The sequence below is a fragment of the Magnolia sinica genome, chromosome 12, assembly GCF_029962835.1.
Source record: "Magnolia sinica isolate HGM2019 chromosome 12, MsV1, whole genome shotgun sequence".
Classification (NCBI taxonomy): Eukaryota; Viridiplantae; Streptophyta; class Magnoliopsida; order Magnoliales; family Magnoliaceae; genus Magnolia; species Magnolia sinica.
This window is the reverse complement of record NC_080584.1, coordinates 35,080,137-35,098,642: the sequence shown is the minus strand read 5'-3', so window position 1 is coordinate 35,098,642 and position 18,506 is coordinate 35,080,137. Positions and strand designations below refer to the sequence as shown.

Sequence of the window (18,506 nt, the reverse complement as noted above, 5' to 3'; positions counted from 1 at the left end):
CTCTCGTTAGGTGGTCGTCTCACATTAATAAAAGTTGCTCTCTCAAACCTTCCGATATACTTCATGTTTCTTCTCAATTGTCCATCTATAGTAAGAGAGATCATTGATAAAGCGAGGCGGGATTTTCTCTGGCAAGGTAAGGAAATAGTGAAGAAGTTTCACCTTCTTAAGTGGTCAAAGGTCTGTCTTCATCTGTTGGATGGGGGAGCGGGAGTCAAAGATCTTAAAGCAATGAATCAAGCTCTCCTTGGAAAGTGGATTTGGCGGCTTGGGGCTAAAGAAGGAAGCCTCTGGAGCTCCATCATTAAAGGTAAATATAATACATCCCCTAGTGGCTGGTGGGTTAAAGAATTGTTATCCCATAAAGCTTCTTATATTTGGAAAGCTATCTTGAAAATGAAAAGGGAGGTCATCCCTAATGTCGGTTTTGTGCTTGGCAATGGCGCCAAAATTCGATTCTGGGATGATATTTGGATTGGAGACAATAAGCTCAAAAATAGATTCCCCATCTCCTATACTATAGCCAATTCCAAAAATTCTTATGTTGCTGAAAATTTCTCGGTAGTCGGTGGAAAAGTTGTCTGGAATGTGACTTGTAGAAGAAATCTCCAAGATTGGAAAATCTTGGGCTTTACAGGCCTCCTCGAATGTCTCTACGAAGCAGCTCCATCTCCCTCATCAGAAGATAACATTTTCTGGAAACCAGACAAATCGTCTCTCTTCTCAGTTCGACCCCTCTATAATCTGATGCACAAGCAGAAGTCTGATCCAAAGCTTAATCTCTCTTTTCTGTGGAAACATGCCCCCCACCCCCCCCCGAAAATCCTAGCTTTTGGTTGGCTAGCAGGGAAGAAGAAAATTCTTATAGTGGACAATCTGAGGAAGAAGGGGATGGTCCTCCCCAATATTTGCCTTTGCTGTCTGAGGGCAGAAGAGCCAGTCGACCATCTGCTTCTCTACTGCAGTTTCTTGCACACCATTTGGGGGGAGATTATGCGGAGTTTTAACCTATCTTGGTGCTTCCCAGGCGAAGTGAATCAGCTCCTTCAAGCGTGGCACAGGGTGTATCTAGGAAGGGAAAAGATAATCATATGGAGGCTGTCCTCACAGTACAGTGGTCGGTTTGGAGAGAAAGGAATAGCAAATGTTTCAGGAATATTTCTAATACGGTTGGGGCTACAACTTCAAGGGCTAAGCGTTACATGATAGAAGGGCCTCTAATCTTAAGGATCTTTTTGGCCAAGATTTTTTCTTTTTAGGCATGTAACTGTGGTCTGCTTCCTTAGCAGCCCTTCTCTTTGTTTTTCTTTCTGCTTTCTCTTTTAATGATATCTTTCATCTTTCGAAAAATAAAAAATAAAAAAATCTAAGTGTAGGTCCAATGTTATTGCATCTTCAGATGTCAACTTTTCCTTTGACTCTATAGATTTCTTCATCAGTTTCTACTTCAATTCTGGATTATTTGTCACATTCCAACAATCGAAGGATTCGATCATTGGTGTCTTCATAAGCTAGGGTCACTTGTTATTGGTTGGGACCTTGGTGGAGACGTTCCCCTACATGTTCATGTGTTCCAACTTTGGTCCTTGAATTCCCTTCACACTGGAACTCTACCACTTGAATAGTGGGATTGCCTACCACATGCCTATACCAATCAGAGCTCCTACCACTTTGGTTATATGTAATATTCTAGGGTTTTTTTTTTTTTTTGGCACAAAGAGGTATTATACAATGGTAGGGCTGAAAGCTTGTGTAGCATTGTTTAGGTTTTTAGTATGTGCTAGTGGGGCCCATGGGAACCCTTGGTTTCGGGATCCAAACCATTGATATTAGGGAACCGGGGCCCCACTAGAGATTTTTGATACACTAAAAACTCTGAAATGGAAAAATCCTAACCCTGCAATATGTGGCCAAAGAATAGACAGTTGAGAAGGAAAAAAGAGCAATAGTTCTCATTAGACCCAAGAAAACGTCAAATATTCTATAGGTTAGACCCTCTTGGGAGTGTATTCAATGCATTCTAGGTGCATGCCTAGGCATTTTGGCCCTATTGCACCTTGCCTAGACCCTGGGCGAGGCGACTACCTCATGTATGAGCCTAGGTGCGCCTAGGCATGCCTGCTGCACCATTTTTTTTTTTTTAATTATTATTATTTTATCATTTTTATTTTTATTTTTAATGTGAGATACCCTTATGGGCACCTCATAGGTATGCTTTTTTTACCACCCAATAAGGGTGTGAATAGAAAAGAAATGGCTGTTAAGCCCTTTTCCAACAACTTATCTCCTTTTATGTTAAGGTCATCGTGTTGGACTTCTTGAAAGCAGGATGAGCTTTCATCATTGTTGTACCAGAGATTAAGCTGAATTGGGGATTTCAGGAGAATTGGAAAACATAGGTTATTTGGGGATTTTGAATATTGGATTATAGGGTTTTGAAAATTTAGGGATTTTGGCAAATTGTAGTTTTAGATTGGCGAATCTGGGTATTTGGGGAAAGTGGGAAATTTATGGTTAGGATTTGGGGAAATTAGGATTTAAATTTAGGGAATTTGGGGGAAATTGGGAATGTGGGGTTCCAGTTTAAGAGGAATTCATGGCATTGACTTTTGATTATTTCAAAAAGATTAGCTTATGTCCATAAATGATTAAATATCAATGTTTATATATAAAATTAAAAAATGCACCTAGAATCTCTAGGCATGTGCCTAAGCCACTTGAAAATTTCAGGCGCTATAGGGGCAGGTGCTCCTGGCGCCTTCAACTATACTGCCTCCAGTTTCGGGGATTTTTGGTGCATGGGCCATCCAGAGTTTGACCCATCATATCAACAATTTGGACAACTGAACGATGGCCCTAAGGCCTTGCCTCTACAATTCGCCCATGCATTGATAATGCCTCATTCCATGAACTATATAATAGAGACGCGCATGTATGTCACTTCATACGTATCTCCAAATGTGGCATTCATATAGCTGTTTATGAGCAAACACAGGTATGTGAATATGTAACATGATTCCAATACCACTCGAGGATTTTCTTCTACTGGAATCCACCATTTCAAGTGGGAGCCGCAGATAACTCTAAACTCATAAAAACAGTTGTATAACTGTCTCCAGCGTGGTAGCCACAGGAGGCATCATGATAAAGCTCCCTTGCATGTGTGAAGCAAATGGGGGCTCCCATAAAGCAACTCCAGAAAACGGCCTTAAAAATTGGCAACCATGGAGTTACCTCGTGAACATTTTGGGTGGTTTTGATAATTGATCCCTAATAAGATTCCAAAAAGAAGAGGATATTTGGTACCAACAAATAGATGGTGAGAGCTGGGTCCGGCTCCATGGCTCAGTGGTAGACAGATTCTATTTCAACACTGAGATCATGGGATTGAATGCCCATGAGGGGTGTGCATGTGTGTGTGTGTTAAAAAATAAAAGGGATGGCGAGAGCTCAACACCAAAGAGGACTTGAAACACACTAAAACACTGAGATCAAGGTACGACTTGTAGTACCATACCATGTTTCCGCCAACATGCCCAGGCTCGGTCGCTCAGGTGGGCCACACTGTTGGAATCAATGGACAACCAATGGTATAACTCAACATAGAGTTGTGGCCTACCCAGTGAGGGCAATCTTCATGGTGGGACAATGTTTTCATGGTACTGACTTTCTAAACAAATGGTATGTGGCAGGAAAGATGGTACAGTGCCCCGAGTTGTGGTATTGTTGCCTATGGATGATCAGTTCTTCTAAAACTAATGCAAATCCAGTTAAATGCTCTAGCTTGATCCATTACCTAGATATGTAGGATCCTAAGGTGGAACCATTTTATGAAATTTCAGAGGTTCTAGGTGTCTTGGATTCTCCATGAAACTATGTTGTTGATGCTCTCCCTCCCTCCCTCCCTCCCTCTTCTTCTTCTTCTTCTTCTTTTTGAGATTTGAATTTTCAGTTGCAATTGTTGTGTGCAGGGATCATTCAACAGCACTGGACTGGTAGTATCTTCCAAGCTGCCAAGATTCTCTAACTAGTATACACTGTCTGTCGCAAGCGCAGATCCAAAATCTGTTTCTGCCAACAAAGCAGTCCATTTCACAAAGAGTGTTACCAAGTGGTTAGTTCATTTGATATATTTTCAAAATTCTCCTTCCAAGGATGGAATGCCAGAATCCTCGTTTTGGCATGGAGCTATTGTACTACGCATGAGGTGTATCTATTGTAAGCTTGGGTTTTTAGTTTGTACCAGTGGGGAGGCACATCAGAAAAGAAAAAAGATTGTACTAGTGGTGATCACAGTCCAATGATTCCAAACTGTTGATATTATGGGTTGTATTGTGAATTCCACGTGCACCAAAAATTCTCCTAGATTGGTCATGACCGTTGAATCTTCCGTCATTGCTCTGTTGTATTTTTGTATGTGGACCATTTCTCTCTCTCTCTCTCTCTCTCTCTCTCTCTCTCTCTCTCTCTCTCTGTTTATTTTATTTTATTTTTTTATTTTTTTAGTTTTTATACTGTCTGCCTACTGGCAACCACTAAATATTATAGGATTTCCCCATATTTGGCATATGGCCAACCGATATGGGATTTCCCTGTATGGGAGGTACTCGGTATATAGGCTATCAATACCACAAAAGGTTATAGGATTTCCCCATATTTGGCATATGGACCAACAATATGGGATTTTCCCGTATGGGAGATACTCAGTATATGGGCTATCAATACCACTAAAAGTTGTAGGATTTCCCCATATTTGGCATATGGACCACTAACATGGGATTTCCCCATATGGAAGATAATCAGTATATGGGCTATCAATCACAAGCAGCCCCATGGATTTGAATCATGACGCCAAAATAGCCAATTTGCGACATATTTTTGCGACGGAGGAAATTGCTTAGTTTAATGACGGATTTAATCCGGTGCTAATGGAAAAGGTTTGTCGTTACGCCCGTCTTTCACAAAAATCTGTGGTCCAAACGTCGTGGAATTTCGCGACAGACCAAAATCTGTTGGTAAAATTTGATTTATGACGTATTTACGACAGATTTTTAGTCTATTGTAATGTGGTGACCGACTAAATCCGTCGTAAATTTTGATTTTGTGACGCAATGTGCAGTCGCAAATTCCCACCCAAAATATCAAATGGCACTTTTCAGTTGATTTTGCGACGGATCATGGTCCGTCGTAAAAGGACTTCTTCCTTTAACAATTTTTATTTTTTATTTTTAGAATACGGTGGAAAATCATGTTTTTTTCTAGTCTAAGAATTGTTTTTTAATACGAATTCAGTGATTTAATTGTACATATTTGTTTCTAATATTATTTTTTAACAATTGATTGAATGCAAAAATAAATAAATAAAAATTTCATATTAAATGAGTGGAAATTATTAATTTTTAAAATTTTAAAACTAATATTTAAATGATTTGTAATATGAAATGAAAAAACCCATTGAGAAGTTTAAAAAATTTAACAATGTTTAAGAAAAAATGAGATTTTGAAAAAATAAAAACATGATTTAATAAAAATTTATTTTGTGGGAAAAAAATAATATTGAATAAAGTTAATAATTTTGAAAAAAAAAGAATTTGATTTCGAGAAAAAAATAATATCCTGAAAAAGAAAATTAAAAAGATTTAAAAAATTTTGAAAATTTTGACATGTTGAAAAATGAAAATATTTTGAAAAAGAAAATGAGAGTTTGTATTTTGAAAAATAAAATAAAATTGAGAAATTCGAAAAAAATTGATAAGTTTGAAAAAAATGCTTTAAAAAAAATGGAGAAGTTAGAAAGAATTGAAAATTTTTAAAATTAAACAATATAAAAGAATCGATATTTTAACAAAAAATAAACATTTTGAGACGAAAAATAAAGAAGTTGAAAAAATTTGTGATTTTAAAAATAATTAAAAATGTTAAAAATTTGAAATTAAAAGAAAAAGTTATTTATAAAAACATTGAGATTTTGAAAAAAATTATATATCATTTTAACAAAGAAAATTGAAAAGTTGAAAACAAAATGATGGTTTTGAAGAAAAAAATTGACATTTTGGAATTTTTGAGAAAAAAAATTAAAATTTGAGAAAATTTTTGAGATTTTGAAAAAAAAAAAAAATCAGAATTTGTATTTTAATTTTTTTTAAAAATATTTTATAATAAAAATGATATTTTGTTAAAATTTTTCAAAGAAAAATTAAGCGTAAAAAATATACATTTTGAAAAAAATTGTTATTTTTAAATGAAAATTAAAATTTATCGGTGAAAAAAAAAATATAACCTCATCGGGGCGAGTAACTAGTCAAATTGAGGATATTGATCAGTAAAATAGAGTAAAGGGACCAAACATATAAAATAAGTCAAATATTATAATAAAAATTGTGACCTAACTTATTGACCTCGCGAGAACTTTAGTATTAATGTTAGTAAGTTTTGTAGGCCCCATGATGATGTGTGTCGAACATCAACACCATACATTTGATGTGTCCCCTTTAGCTTACGAGATATCTCAAAAATCATCCGTATACGAAACTCAAGTGGCCCATACCATCTAAAACCATGTGAAGACATCTTAAAAAAATATAAAAGCACTTGGTGGGGCCCACATGAGTTTTGGATGCAGTTGAAACTTGGTCTGACCCCTCATCCAAGTGGGACACATAATGAGTGGGTTGGATATGTGAATCACATTTAGGCAAGCCCAATATATGATTATGAATGTTTTAAGGAAACCTTTCTCCACTCCATTTAGGTGAGTTACAAATTACCCTTAGCATACTGAGTAAATTCTATGGGGTCTACCATTATTTATTTATTTTATCCACTCCATTCATCCATGTTAACAGATAATTTAAGGTCTAAAGAACAAAAAAGAAGCATATCCAAAGCTCAAGTGGACCACACCATAGGAAATTGTGTGATTGAACCTCTACCATTGAAAATTTGTTGGAGGTCATAGAAGTTTTGGATCAAGCTGATGTGTGTGTTTTCTCTTCATTCATATCTTTTTGATACTATGAACAGGTTGAATGACAAATAAACATTATTGTGGGCCCAAGGAAAGTAATAACGGTGGAAATAATTATTTCACATTGTTTTGTGTGGCATGGTTCACTTAAGTTTTGGATTTACCGAAAATTTGGGATCAACTCACATCATTCATCCATTTTTCGAGATCATTTTAGGGAATTATCCAAAAAATGAATCATATCCAAAGATTAAATGGACCGCACCACAAATAAGGGAACGGATTGGCTACTCCCCTTGACATCGCCAATGGCTAGTGGTTGGTGCTCTGTGGGCCCCACCATGATGTATGTGTTTAATTCATGCCATCCATCTATTTTTAAAAATCATCTTACGGCATGAGACCAAAAATGAGGTATATCCCAATCTGAAATGGACCACATTACAGGAAACAATGTTGAATGAGCGTCAACCATTAAAAATATTTTGGAGGCCATAAAAGTTTTGGATCGAGATGATTTTTGTTTTTCCCCTTCATCTAGGCCTGAATGACCTAATAAACAAATTGGATGTCAAATAAACAGTACAGTGGGCCTGAGGAGGATTTTAATGATGGATATCCAATCACTATTGTTTTCATGTGGTGTGGTCCACTTGAGATTTATATCAAGCTCATTTTTAGGGATCAACCCTAAAATGACGTTAAGAAATGGATGGATGGTGGGGATAAAACACATACGTCGTGGTGGGACCCATATAGCCTACCAGATCCAAAGCTCAACGCTACCAGATTCGAAGCTCAACCAGTTATTTTTTTTTTATTGTACGGAGACAATGTGTGAGTTTTGTATTTGATGTAAAATAGTGGTGACTCATTCATAACAATAGTAGCAATGAGATGGTGTTATCCAGACCATCTAAATAATGGGTCTAGTAGCAATGTGCGAGTTTTGTATTTGATGTATTTATACTTTTTTTCTTATATAAGACTATCTTAATTATCTGTAAATGGTCCATTATATGTATGGCTTTTAATATAGTTTATTTTATAAATGATGGAAAACTCACAATTGTCGGATTTGAAAGTTACATCTCATTGTAGAAGAGGATTTCCGAATCCATCTTCCAAGCAGAGGAAGCCGCGCCTTCATTCAAACAAAAGTCGCTGGAGTTCGTCTTTTGACATTCATTTACGCTGCCAGGAATTTGCGATCGGGCGATTTTCAGGTACATCGTTTCAATTTCCTCCTCTTTCTCTTTCTATGATTTATCATAATAGAAGAAAATCTCTGCATTTTGGTGTAAATTTTCCAGAGCAGCGATTTTTGAGGTTTCATATACGCCATTTGATTTTTCCACGGTTTTTGCATTTTCTTTCTTCCGAATTTTTTGGTTTTCTCGAGTTTTTTTTCATTTGAATGTCTCAAGGTCAAGCCCCTAGCAGCTTTGGCTATGATTGATGAGGGGGAGCTTGATTGGAAAATAGTTGCAATATCGTTGGACGATCTGAGAGCTTCGCTCGTGAACAATGTTGCCGATGTTGAGAAACATTTTCTGGTATGAAATATTATCGTTCTTTTCTCCTCTGATAGTAGGTATTTTAGAGATGTTGGATTAGTTATAATGTTGTGTCTTTTCTGGATTTTGGAGACAATATTGGATTTGTAATCATTTCCAGATATCTGTGAGCATAGCCCACATGGGATGTCTGCTAAATGTGGACGGGAGCTTGTCTACCGACAGATGAGAAATGATTGAGATTGGACCCAGCACTTTATCATCGCATTCTTATGGAGCAGATTTTGAGGATTGGGGTGTTTAGCCCATCTTGTCATGTCAATTTTGTGGAATACATGGGCTCTGCTTCTGCGAAATGCAGATGTCCTCGTTGGATGATAGCAGTGAGACCACTCTGGGTCTCCTGTTGGATGGTCAGATGGTCCTGCATCATTAGTGCTTTTTAATTTTTGAGGATGGAGATTGAAGTGGCATAATCCATGTATCGTATTTGCAAATGTTTAATCATTGTGCGCTAATGCATAAGACTCCTTCACTTCGATTATATGGATAGATATTTTATTTCAATGAATGTTGACTTCGTTTTCTTCTCATATGATTTTTTCAGCTTTCCTGCTATGTAGAAATTGTACTGATGCCACCATCAAATGATGAAATGAGGATTCAGCTTTGTATTGTCATTTGTCATCTCTAGTGATGCACTAAATCAGTACTCAACATGGAATGTATCATCTAATACACGCTGACATGTCTCATTTTGGAGTTTGTTGATACATGTCTGGAGACTGCTGCTTATTTCTTATGATGTGATTTTAACCATGAAAAACTTTGTTCAAAGTAGATGAGATACATTCAATGTTCATTTTCATTCACAACTTGGAATTATCCTCTGGCCCTTGATTTCATCTATCAGTTTGCTTTGATGCAGGGAACTCTCACTGCAATTCGGGACTAGTTTAGAGATTACAAGATTCTAGATGGAAAGCCTGCTAATTTGGCAACAAGGCGGCCAGCAAGGTATATCTACTTTTGGTTCTGTTGTAGCTTTCGACCTTTTCAATCTTTGGGAAGTCAACTTACCATGTTGGCGGGACAATTACATTCACAAAATGATGATTACTTGGTTTGAACTTTAGGCCAATCCACTTACCATGTCGGCGGGACAATTACATTTAGTCATGTGATTAGCTAGATGTCCATTAGCTTGCCATTAATTTTGACTTATAGCCTACCCAATGAGTAGATTGGCTCAATTTCTATAACAAGTTTCATGGTATGTGACTCACCTTTTGCATGTATTGAATATTTTGCAAATGCAACTCTGGTGGGAAAAAATGCAGAATGTGAAAGTTCATATACAGTTGCTGTATGTGATGATTTTGCGAACGCAACTCTGCCCTCCAATCATGTGCAAGGCATGTGCTACCCTCCAAACATCTGGATGGTCTTAATTGACATACATGAATGCTAAATGCACCATTTAAGAAACAGTGGATAGCATATGTACAACTATGCTATTTTGAAGGATTGCAAAAGTCACATCCTTTTTTTTTTTTTTTTGAATGCAATAGTTGTGATTTTTTACATTCACTTGATTGAATCTGAAATGGTTTTTTATGTTTTAATTTTATTATGATTTTTATTTGTTCTTGCATTAATGAATGGAATGTTGCTTTTCAGATTCTTTTCATTGAATCTGGATTGTTTTTTTTTTTAAAAAAAAATTTGTTGAATTTATTTATTTTGGGTTAAATGAGAGAATAGCTTGATCGATTGGATATTTCTTAAATTCTTCATTTAGGAAAAGCTATGTATCAAGTGCAACCTGCCTGATGGACCATGGATTATAATCACCAGACCAAATTTAACATGTTAGTCACTTGTATGCATATGCAACTAGATTGTCATGTGTACAGTGCGCATATAGATGAACATATGGATAAAATACATGCATGCTTTTTAGTGCTTCCTGGTGAAAGGATTGAAGGCCTGATTTCTCCTACAGGGAACCGACATCTCTACAAGGTGTGTTTTTTTTTTTTCCTCTTTTTCTTTTTCTGCAAAATCACTTGAAGTTTTAGCAGGCAAGCTTACTTTCCATTTCTCCTACCATTTAATTCTCGATGAAAATATTTGGGGGTGGGAATATTTTTTAATGGGCTGAGTTGATAAGTTAAACTATTCTTGGAAATGAAGGGCAAATAATTTAAAAGGTGGGGGAAGCTTGTGAGGTGGGCCACAACATGGAGGAAGCACATTTACTACATGCTCAACAAGGAATTCCAATATCGGAATATGGGGTAAGTTGTTATAATTTCTCTGGTTGGTTTTCTAAACTGCCGGTACCAATATAGGAATATCAGTTTAATTCATAATATTGTTTCAGGCATTAGAAAAATCAGCACAAGCCTATAAATGGGTTGAACCCCAATTGGAAACAGTTAAAGTTGAGAGTTAATTGCTACAGATTTGCTGTTTCTTTCTTTTACTAAATATGCTCGTATTATGGTTGTAGTATAGATATTTTTTACTTTATGAAGAAATTCAGTGTTGTAGGATTAGTTTGAAAAGCTTTCAGCAGGGTCCTAGAATTTGTAGTGTAGATATTTTTTACTTTATTGTGGATGGAACACATACTGGAAAGCACACTGATTAGAAAGAGATATGGAGCTGTTGGTGAGAAATGAACATGTAGCCATCCAATCCAAGGCCCAATGTGTGGAAGTTGACATGTAGCCATCCAATTCTGCTGATGGAAATGTAACAATTCCATTATGCTTGTTGGGTTTATATGCATTGACAGAATCATAGTTCATTCTTTCCGAGTTTTCGGAATATATTAAACAGCTATCCATGGAGAAATCAGTAAGCTCAAGTTGATGATGGACAAAGCCATATCCCATCAATACCTTCTCTTGTTTCTGCAAGCTCATGTCTGATATCTCAGTCAATTCAAAAATTGAAGAGCTTGGGCATTCGGCATCTTTTATAGAAAAAAGCTCCAAGAATTACTCACACCCCTTTTCTTTTTCTATTTTTGGTATTTTTTTGCTACATGATGTTGTTAATTATAGATGTTTTAGCTTTTGAAGGAGGTCTAAATTTGGTTATTTTTATCTTCAATCAAGGACTAGAAGTGTTGTATAGATTACTTACAAAGGGTCTTTTGTATCTTCTCTGTTTCTGTTTTTCTTTCATCTTTTTTATGATTTTTTCAGTGCTAATTTTTGTAATTTTTGGGAATTTTATCTTTTAAGCATGCCTGGTTTTTTACCCCCGAAACCAGCTTGGGTTTTGTGGTTTTCCCTATTTTCTTTTATTTTGGCTTTTGTTTTGGTATTGGATTTTTTCTTTTAATTTATCTAATTTCTTTTCTGTTTTTTCAGGGTTGTAATTGACAATGATGATTGTAAGAGTGAAACTGCTATTCAGGTAACCTGGAATACCTTTTCACTAATTAATGGTTTGGTTTTGTGTTGGGAATTTGAATTAGAAGAGAGAAATATTCAGGTTTGGCTTGTAAGATTTGTTTAGTTGTTTTTTTTTTTTTTTTTTAAATATTATATATTAAAAGAAGGAAATCATCTATTCTGATCCTTGAAGTTCATTAGAAGTCAATGTTTCACTCTCTAGTCTCTACCATGCCCTATGGTTCTGCCATGATTAATCTTGGGACCTGCTATCAAGGTTGTCCATTTAGTGGGCCTTATCAGTCATTGGTTGTGTTTCAAAAGTTGCATATATTATACATTCCAATTCCTCACTTTCTTCCCTTTCTGCAATAAAATGTTGACCATTAACCCATATTGTTTTCCATTTTTCAAAAGATTTTGTTTATCATGTCTGAGTAGTGGGATTCTAATTATGTAAAGTGCAGAAACATGCTTGTATACTGAGAAAGAGTTAGAAGGAAATCTACTGTGCAGTTCCTATTTACAATCATGAAAGTCAGTGTTACAGATAAATCCATGTTGTTGGGATTTGCAAGCTAGTATCAATTGAGAAATGAAGATTCAAGTTGGGAATTACTATTTCTGAACTTTTGCACACTCCCTACTTATGGGTTCCATTTCCCGATGGGAACTTTTCCAGTGAGGAAAAGGACCACTAATGGTAGTTTACCACTATTTTAAAATGGTGTCAACTCTTCTAGTTTATACATGACATAGCTGTAAGGCAATTCAGACCCATGTCAGTACACACACTCCATGTTAGCCACCCCAGCTAGGGATCAATACCAAGACCTCAAGTGTTGAAACGAGGTATCTCCACTCAGTCTGTCAGTGGAACTATGGATCTGGGTGTTCAAATAACTAACCTTAAGTATAATAGACCTTAGCCTAAAATTACTCTGAGAACATGAAAGTTACCATCTGATTTTGCACAACTCACTATTTTTATTTTAACCATCCATTCAATAACCATGAAATGGATGGTTAGGATTACTTTATTAATGTGTTTCAGACACACTCTCCATTCGCGATGCACCCCTTAATTTTGGGGGCGTGGACCATACATGAGTGTAACATGGGAGGAGATGAACAATGGCTTTTCTTTTTCTTTTTCTTTTTCTTTTTTTTTTCTTTTTTTTTTTTTTAATAAAAGAAAAAGGTCATAAACTAATATAGGTCTCTAACAATAGTGAAGAGCCACCATCAAATGGATGACTTCACTTCAATTATGTAAATGCCCCTTTATTTTTCTTCATGACCTTATCATATCTTTAAATAATGCATTATTTTAGCCATGAAGATTGATCAATTATTATCAATTGCTCTCGGGATCTATAATCAGACTGTAATTGTTCATAAGACATGCACTTAGACTGTAATCATTTCTGAGACTTGTGATCTGACCATAATTGCTCCTAGGACCTATAATCGGACTGTAATCACTACTGGAACTTGCCCATGATATTATATATTTTTTTCTCAAACGAGTCACATATATAGATCATCTAAACCATGGAGAAGGTCAGATTCATCATGAATGTCACCAGGCATAAGTATGAGATGGGCCATGACATCAAATGATCAGCAATCTAACCTAACATACATGTTTGGCATACCTTATATGAATGGATCCCCCTGATTTTCAAATTATGTGAGATTCATGATGGGGTTGCCCACTGGAATGGATCCAATATCTTAAAAATGTGGTATATTGGTGGAGGTACAAATAAGTTAATGGAAACAAGGCACTACCTGAACATTCCTATTTGACCATTTGAAAAACTAATTGGATTTCTGGACCCTTGAAGACTGTATCATTCATGGGTGTAAATGTTTAGTGGCAGGCAATTGCTTGCCAAGCACACATGGTTACAGAAAAGGCGCCATTGTGCCATCTATAATCATGCCAATTCTACACATTCATGAGTTGTTGCAATTTGAAACTCATTAGTTGTTGCAATTTGAAACAGTTGTCTCATTCTCGAAAATGTATTTTAAGAAGATGAGATGCAGAGACAAGTTGGATTTTTTTGGGGAAATTTAATTCCTAAGAAATATGCAGATTCTAAAGATATATTATAGTCATTGAAGACAGGTGGTGTATGTAGATGGGAGAAAAAGACTCCAATAAGGGTAAGCTTAGTTGTTAGTGCTACATGTCATTATATTATGAGTAGGCCTTTTAATAAATAACAAACTAACCAAGTAACAAATAATACCTCTTTAACATACATTCATGCTAAAAATACCAAGTGCTATGCACTTCTAGCTAGTTACAAATTGTCAATGACATAAGAGCAACACTAGCAATAAGATATCTGCAGGTAAGAAAGGAAAGTAGAAAAGGTTCTGTTTTTTAACACAATCTTGGGGAGGAATGAAGACATTATCATAGTGTATGTGCAGTGTCTGTGTGTGTGTAGAGAGAGGTAGAGAGAGAGGGGGGGGGGGGGGGGGAGAGAGAGAGAGAGAGAGATGCTCTCCTAGGAACCAGTTCTCATGAGAACTCGTGTGAAGGGTTGGGCAAAAGATCGAGTTGTTTTGTAAATCAGGTGGGCCCCGGTGAAAATCAAGAGTAGAAATTCCCTCTCACTTTGCTATGGCCCACCAAATTTTAGTATCAAGCTAACTTTTGGGCATTAAGGGTTTCATGACGTGACCTATGTTGTGGACCATTAGAATTTTGTGCTTGCATTACATGAGATGAGTTCTCAAAAAATTCTCACGAGGTCTTATTAGGATCGGTCATTAGAAGAGCATTTTAATATATATATTTCAAAATCTTTTTGCCATGGTGTCTTCAAAAGCGACGTTCGTCATGATCAAGGATGTCTCTAGACGTGGTCACAGCATGGGACGCCTCACTCCCAAGATGAATGCCTACACCCTTATGTTGTTCGTCATCATCTCCAATAACTCTACATTTGAATTCGGATCTTCCATCACGCAGGACTGATCAGTGATCGATCTAGATTATCTAGTTCTTATACTAGCTTTGGAATATTGGTCATGGCCCAATATACTTGTAGCTGGACAAATCTAATTCAACTGCGATCATGCAAATGGGCAGTCCACAAACCTTAAATAAACAACAATGACTAAATGATTGGGGTATATCATGATAATATATATATATATATATATATATATATATATATATATATATATATATATATATATATATATATATAGATAGATAGTTAGGTTGAATGGCCTTAACTTTATACTTGTTTAGTGGCTATACAAGCTAATGTACAATCACACTATCACACTATGGAAGTATTCTCTCTCTCTCTCTCTCTCTCTCTCTCTCTCTCATTTTGTCACTAATGGCTAAAATAAATAAATGCATAGCTTCCAGCATGTACTTGTTATTATCTATACCAATTTGTTATTATGGAGCTATAATAAACCCTTGTACCTCTACACATGGCTACATGAAATGTATATGCTATAATAACCAATTTGTTACACGGCCACCTTTGTACCACTATTAATGTGAGTCGGTTAATCTATGTTCTTTGTTATACGGGCATCCATCATGGGCAGAGTTATTAGAGGCGTGGGCTATTTCATCGTTCTTTTTTAAAAAGCATATGTTAAGAGTTTGTTCAAGTCATTACTGTGAAAATGATACATTGTATGTTTCTAATTCTTTTTTTTAAAATAGAATTATTATTATTTTTTTGGGTTAGCTTGTTAGTACACACACTCCATGTTAGCCACCCCCGCTAGGGATCGATACCAAGACCTCAAGTGTTGAAATGAGGTATCTCCACTCAGTCTGCCAGTTGAGCTATGGATCTAGGTGTATGTTTCTAATTCGCTTCGCAAAGTTGGTGTTCCAGTGATCGGACACCGTATACACACTAACGACAGCCCACTTGATGAAAGTACTCTTTTCTTCTTCTTCTTCTTTTTCTTTTTCTTTTTCTTTTTGATGAGTGGACCAACCTATAAGGTAAGAGTCCAACATCATGGCCCCAACACCCATCCACCTCTTCCAACAGGTGCACCTGGCCCCATCAATTCTTTTAGATGTACAAAATATCAATTTCGTTCAAATCATCAGGTGGCCACACACGAATTCTTATTTTTTTGAGTGGCATATAATTGGATCTTTACAATGGATTGCCCACGTAATGATCCCATCAGCCTCAATTTTGAGCCATGAAATCTACCAAGTGGGGTTTAACTGATGAGTGATTCTAATCTTAAATAAGTATTCTTAGCTTATGAGTGTAAGCTTAGGGCACTTTTTAATTATATTCCTGGGAGTCATTCTCATTCTATAGTTTGAAAAGAAGAAAGACAGTTGGGTCCGCATTAGCATTCCCCCGTGCAACGGCAATCACTTTCTTTTTCTCTAATTTATTCTAAGCTACTATGATGTAAAACCCAGTCTACCTAGTTATGAAACATCATAGGGTTATAAAAATATCTTAAATGTATATTTGTATGATGGATAACATGTGTTGGCTTGATTGATTTAAATTAAACATATATAGGAAATAAATATATTTTTGCCTCTTTTATATATATATATATATATATATATATATATATATATATATATATATATATATATATATATATATATATGGGTGGAGGTAGCAAGAAACCAAGAACTGCAACAATTAGGAGTGGGTCAGTTCAAGTTGAAGGCTCTAAGGGAGAGGCCCCAAAGGATATGGGTGGAGGTAGTAAGAAAAGACATGAGGAACTATGGTTTAACTGAGGATATGGTCCCTGATAGGTTGGAATGCATAACAGGATTAGTGTAGGTGGCTTCAGTTATTCAGGATAAGGCTTAGATGATGATGATCTAATCATAATAACATCAAAACTACAATTATAATACCGAAAACAATGAAAATGTTTGAAGTATTATCCAAGGTTCTATGTCAAATTGCAGCTACATTTCCATTGCAGTTGCTTAACTACTTGAAAATGAATGAAACCAAACTGTGAGTTATTCTCATGGGTAATTTAAGTACCTCATTTATTGCATTTGTTTAACAAATTGTTTTCTTATACACTGCTATGTTTTATGTGTGATTATGCATGTTAGATCTTGAAAATTTCCTTCCTGATTTAGCACTAGGTCTTCCCTGTCAATGACCTTTACCACTATGTTGTTTTTCATTCAAACACAGTTTTGACACCTTCGCAGGAAGTAGCTGAATTAGTAAAACATGACTTTGGGAGCATTGACATCTTGTGCACTCTCTCGCCAATGGCCCAGAGGTACCGTAGTAACTATATTATTCATGCCCCTTCTCATGTTTATGTTTGTTATATTCGTCTATCTTGTAATTTCCCTTATAGGTCAGTAAACCTCTATTAGAGACATCCCGAAATGGATATCTTGCAGCGATTTCAGCATCAAGTTATTCCTATTTGTCATTGCTCAAGCATTTTGTTCCAATAATGAATCCAGGCAAGCTTCTCAGAAAATGAAAAAAAAAAAAAAGGGAAAAAAAAGTGGGATGCCTGATTTTTTGGCTAGCTAAGGTCATTTCCACTGTGGGACCTCTTGATGAATGGCTGAGATTGGCACCATGTGCCTTGTTGGAACTTGTGGCTTGGTGTAGATGGGCTGCCTAACCAACCTCTATATTTGTATGTGTGCGCTGTCAACTTACCATATGAACATGTGGTCCATGTAATGTTGCAGGTGGTGCATCAATTTCTCTCACATACATTACTGCCGAAAGGATCATTCTTAGGTAACTTGATTTACACACCCTGTGATTTTAGCAGCCCATGTAAACCAGAACTATTAAAGAAAGGATTCTTATTGTTGTGTTGTTCTTTATATATTAATGCATACAGATATGGTGGGGGCATGAGTTCAGCTAAAGCTGCTCTAGAGAGTGATACCAAGGTGAGATTTTTGTAGCTGGCCGGTCTGCTACCTTCAATGCAAAATATATATTTTCCTAAAGCAAATGGGGCTGTATTTATAACATTTTCTGATCTGGCAGGTGCTTGCATTTGAAGCAAGAAGGCGCCACAAGATTCGAGTTAATACAATATCTGCTAGTATGACTGTTATCTTCGTACTTTTATTTTCTGAGACATGGTACTTGCTAGAGTATCTCCCTGTTGTGACATTTTTCACATTGATGAAAACTCAGGTCCATTGAGAAGCCGTGCAGCCAAGGCCATTGGATTCATCGACATGATGATTGACTACTCATCAGCCAATGCAGGATTATATCATGGTGATTTCCTGGCAACTGCTGAAACTCCATTAGCTTTTAACAGAATTAAATTGCATTCCCCAACTAGTGAAATTTTTTTTTTTTTTTTAAAGAATTTTATTGCAGTGAGATGATAGGAGTTGGCCATGAATACATGGAAGAGTTCTTCGGTTGTTGCGAATCCGTTTTGTAAAGATGGTTTGTTTGTCCTACAAGTTTCATAGTCTATTATAATTTTTCTTAATTATGGTTTGATTTGAATTATCTGATAAGAAAGGTGTACTTGTAGTAGTCCATTCAGATGGCCCCACTTAGCCATTTCCTCTTTATTGAATTGAGTTGTTACCAATTTTGTGAATGGGAT

The 18,506-nt window shown here is 36.1% G+C and overlaps 1 protein-coding gene and 1 long non-coding RNA gene across 3 annotated transcripts; both read left to right on the top strand.

The window, feature by feature from the left end:
- The first annotated feature begins 9,502 nt into the window (after positions 1–9,502).
- On the top strand, positions 9,503–12,035 carry LOC131221220 (uncharacterized). Of its 2 annotated transcripts, none has more exons than XR_009159109.1 (2): positions 9,503–10,784; positions 11,871–12,035. It is a non-coding gene; the product is annotated as an uncharacterized LOC131221220 (long non-coding RNA). The 2 variants fall into 2 exon arrangements; XR_009159108.1 differs by lacking the exon at positions 11,871–12,035 and adding an exon at positions 10,871–11,054.
- Positions 12,036–17,131: 5,096 nt separating this feature from the next.
- Positions 17,132–18,276, top strand: LOC131220016 (enoyl-[acyl-carrier-protein] reductase [NADH] 1, chloroplastic-like). Its single transcript, XM_058214990.1, has 5 exons — positions 17,132–17,183; positions 17,614–17,665; positions 17,772–17,823; positions 17,924–17,981; positions 18,077–18,276. Exons 1-5 carry the CDS (start codon positions 17,132–17,134, stop codon positions 18,274–18,276), a joined length of 414 nt encoding a protein of 137 aa, XP_058070973.1.
- The last annotated feature ends 230 nt before the right edge of the window (positions 18,277–18,506 follow it).

Excerpts from the sequence above, each read along its gene's own strand:
- LOC131220016 (XM_058214990.1), top strand. The coding sequence starts at position 17,132 with ATGACTTTGGGAGCATTGACATCTTGTGCACTCTCTCGCCAATGGCCC. Across the intron at positions 17,184-17,613 it reads CTCTCGCCAATGGCCCAGAG|GTGGTGCATCAATTTCTCTC; the intron begins GTACCGTAGTAA and ends GTAATGTTGCAG. Across the intron at positions 17,982-18,076 it reads AGTTAATACAATATCTGCTA|GTCCATTGAGAAGCCGTGCA; the intron begins GTATGACTGTTA and ends ATGAAAACTCAG.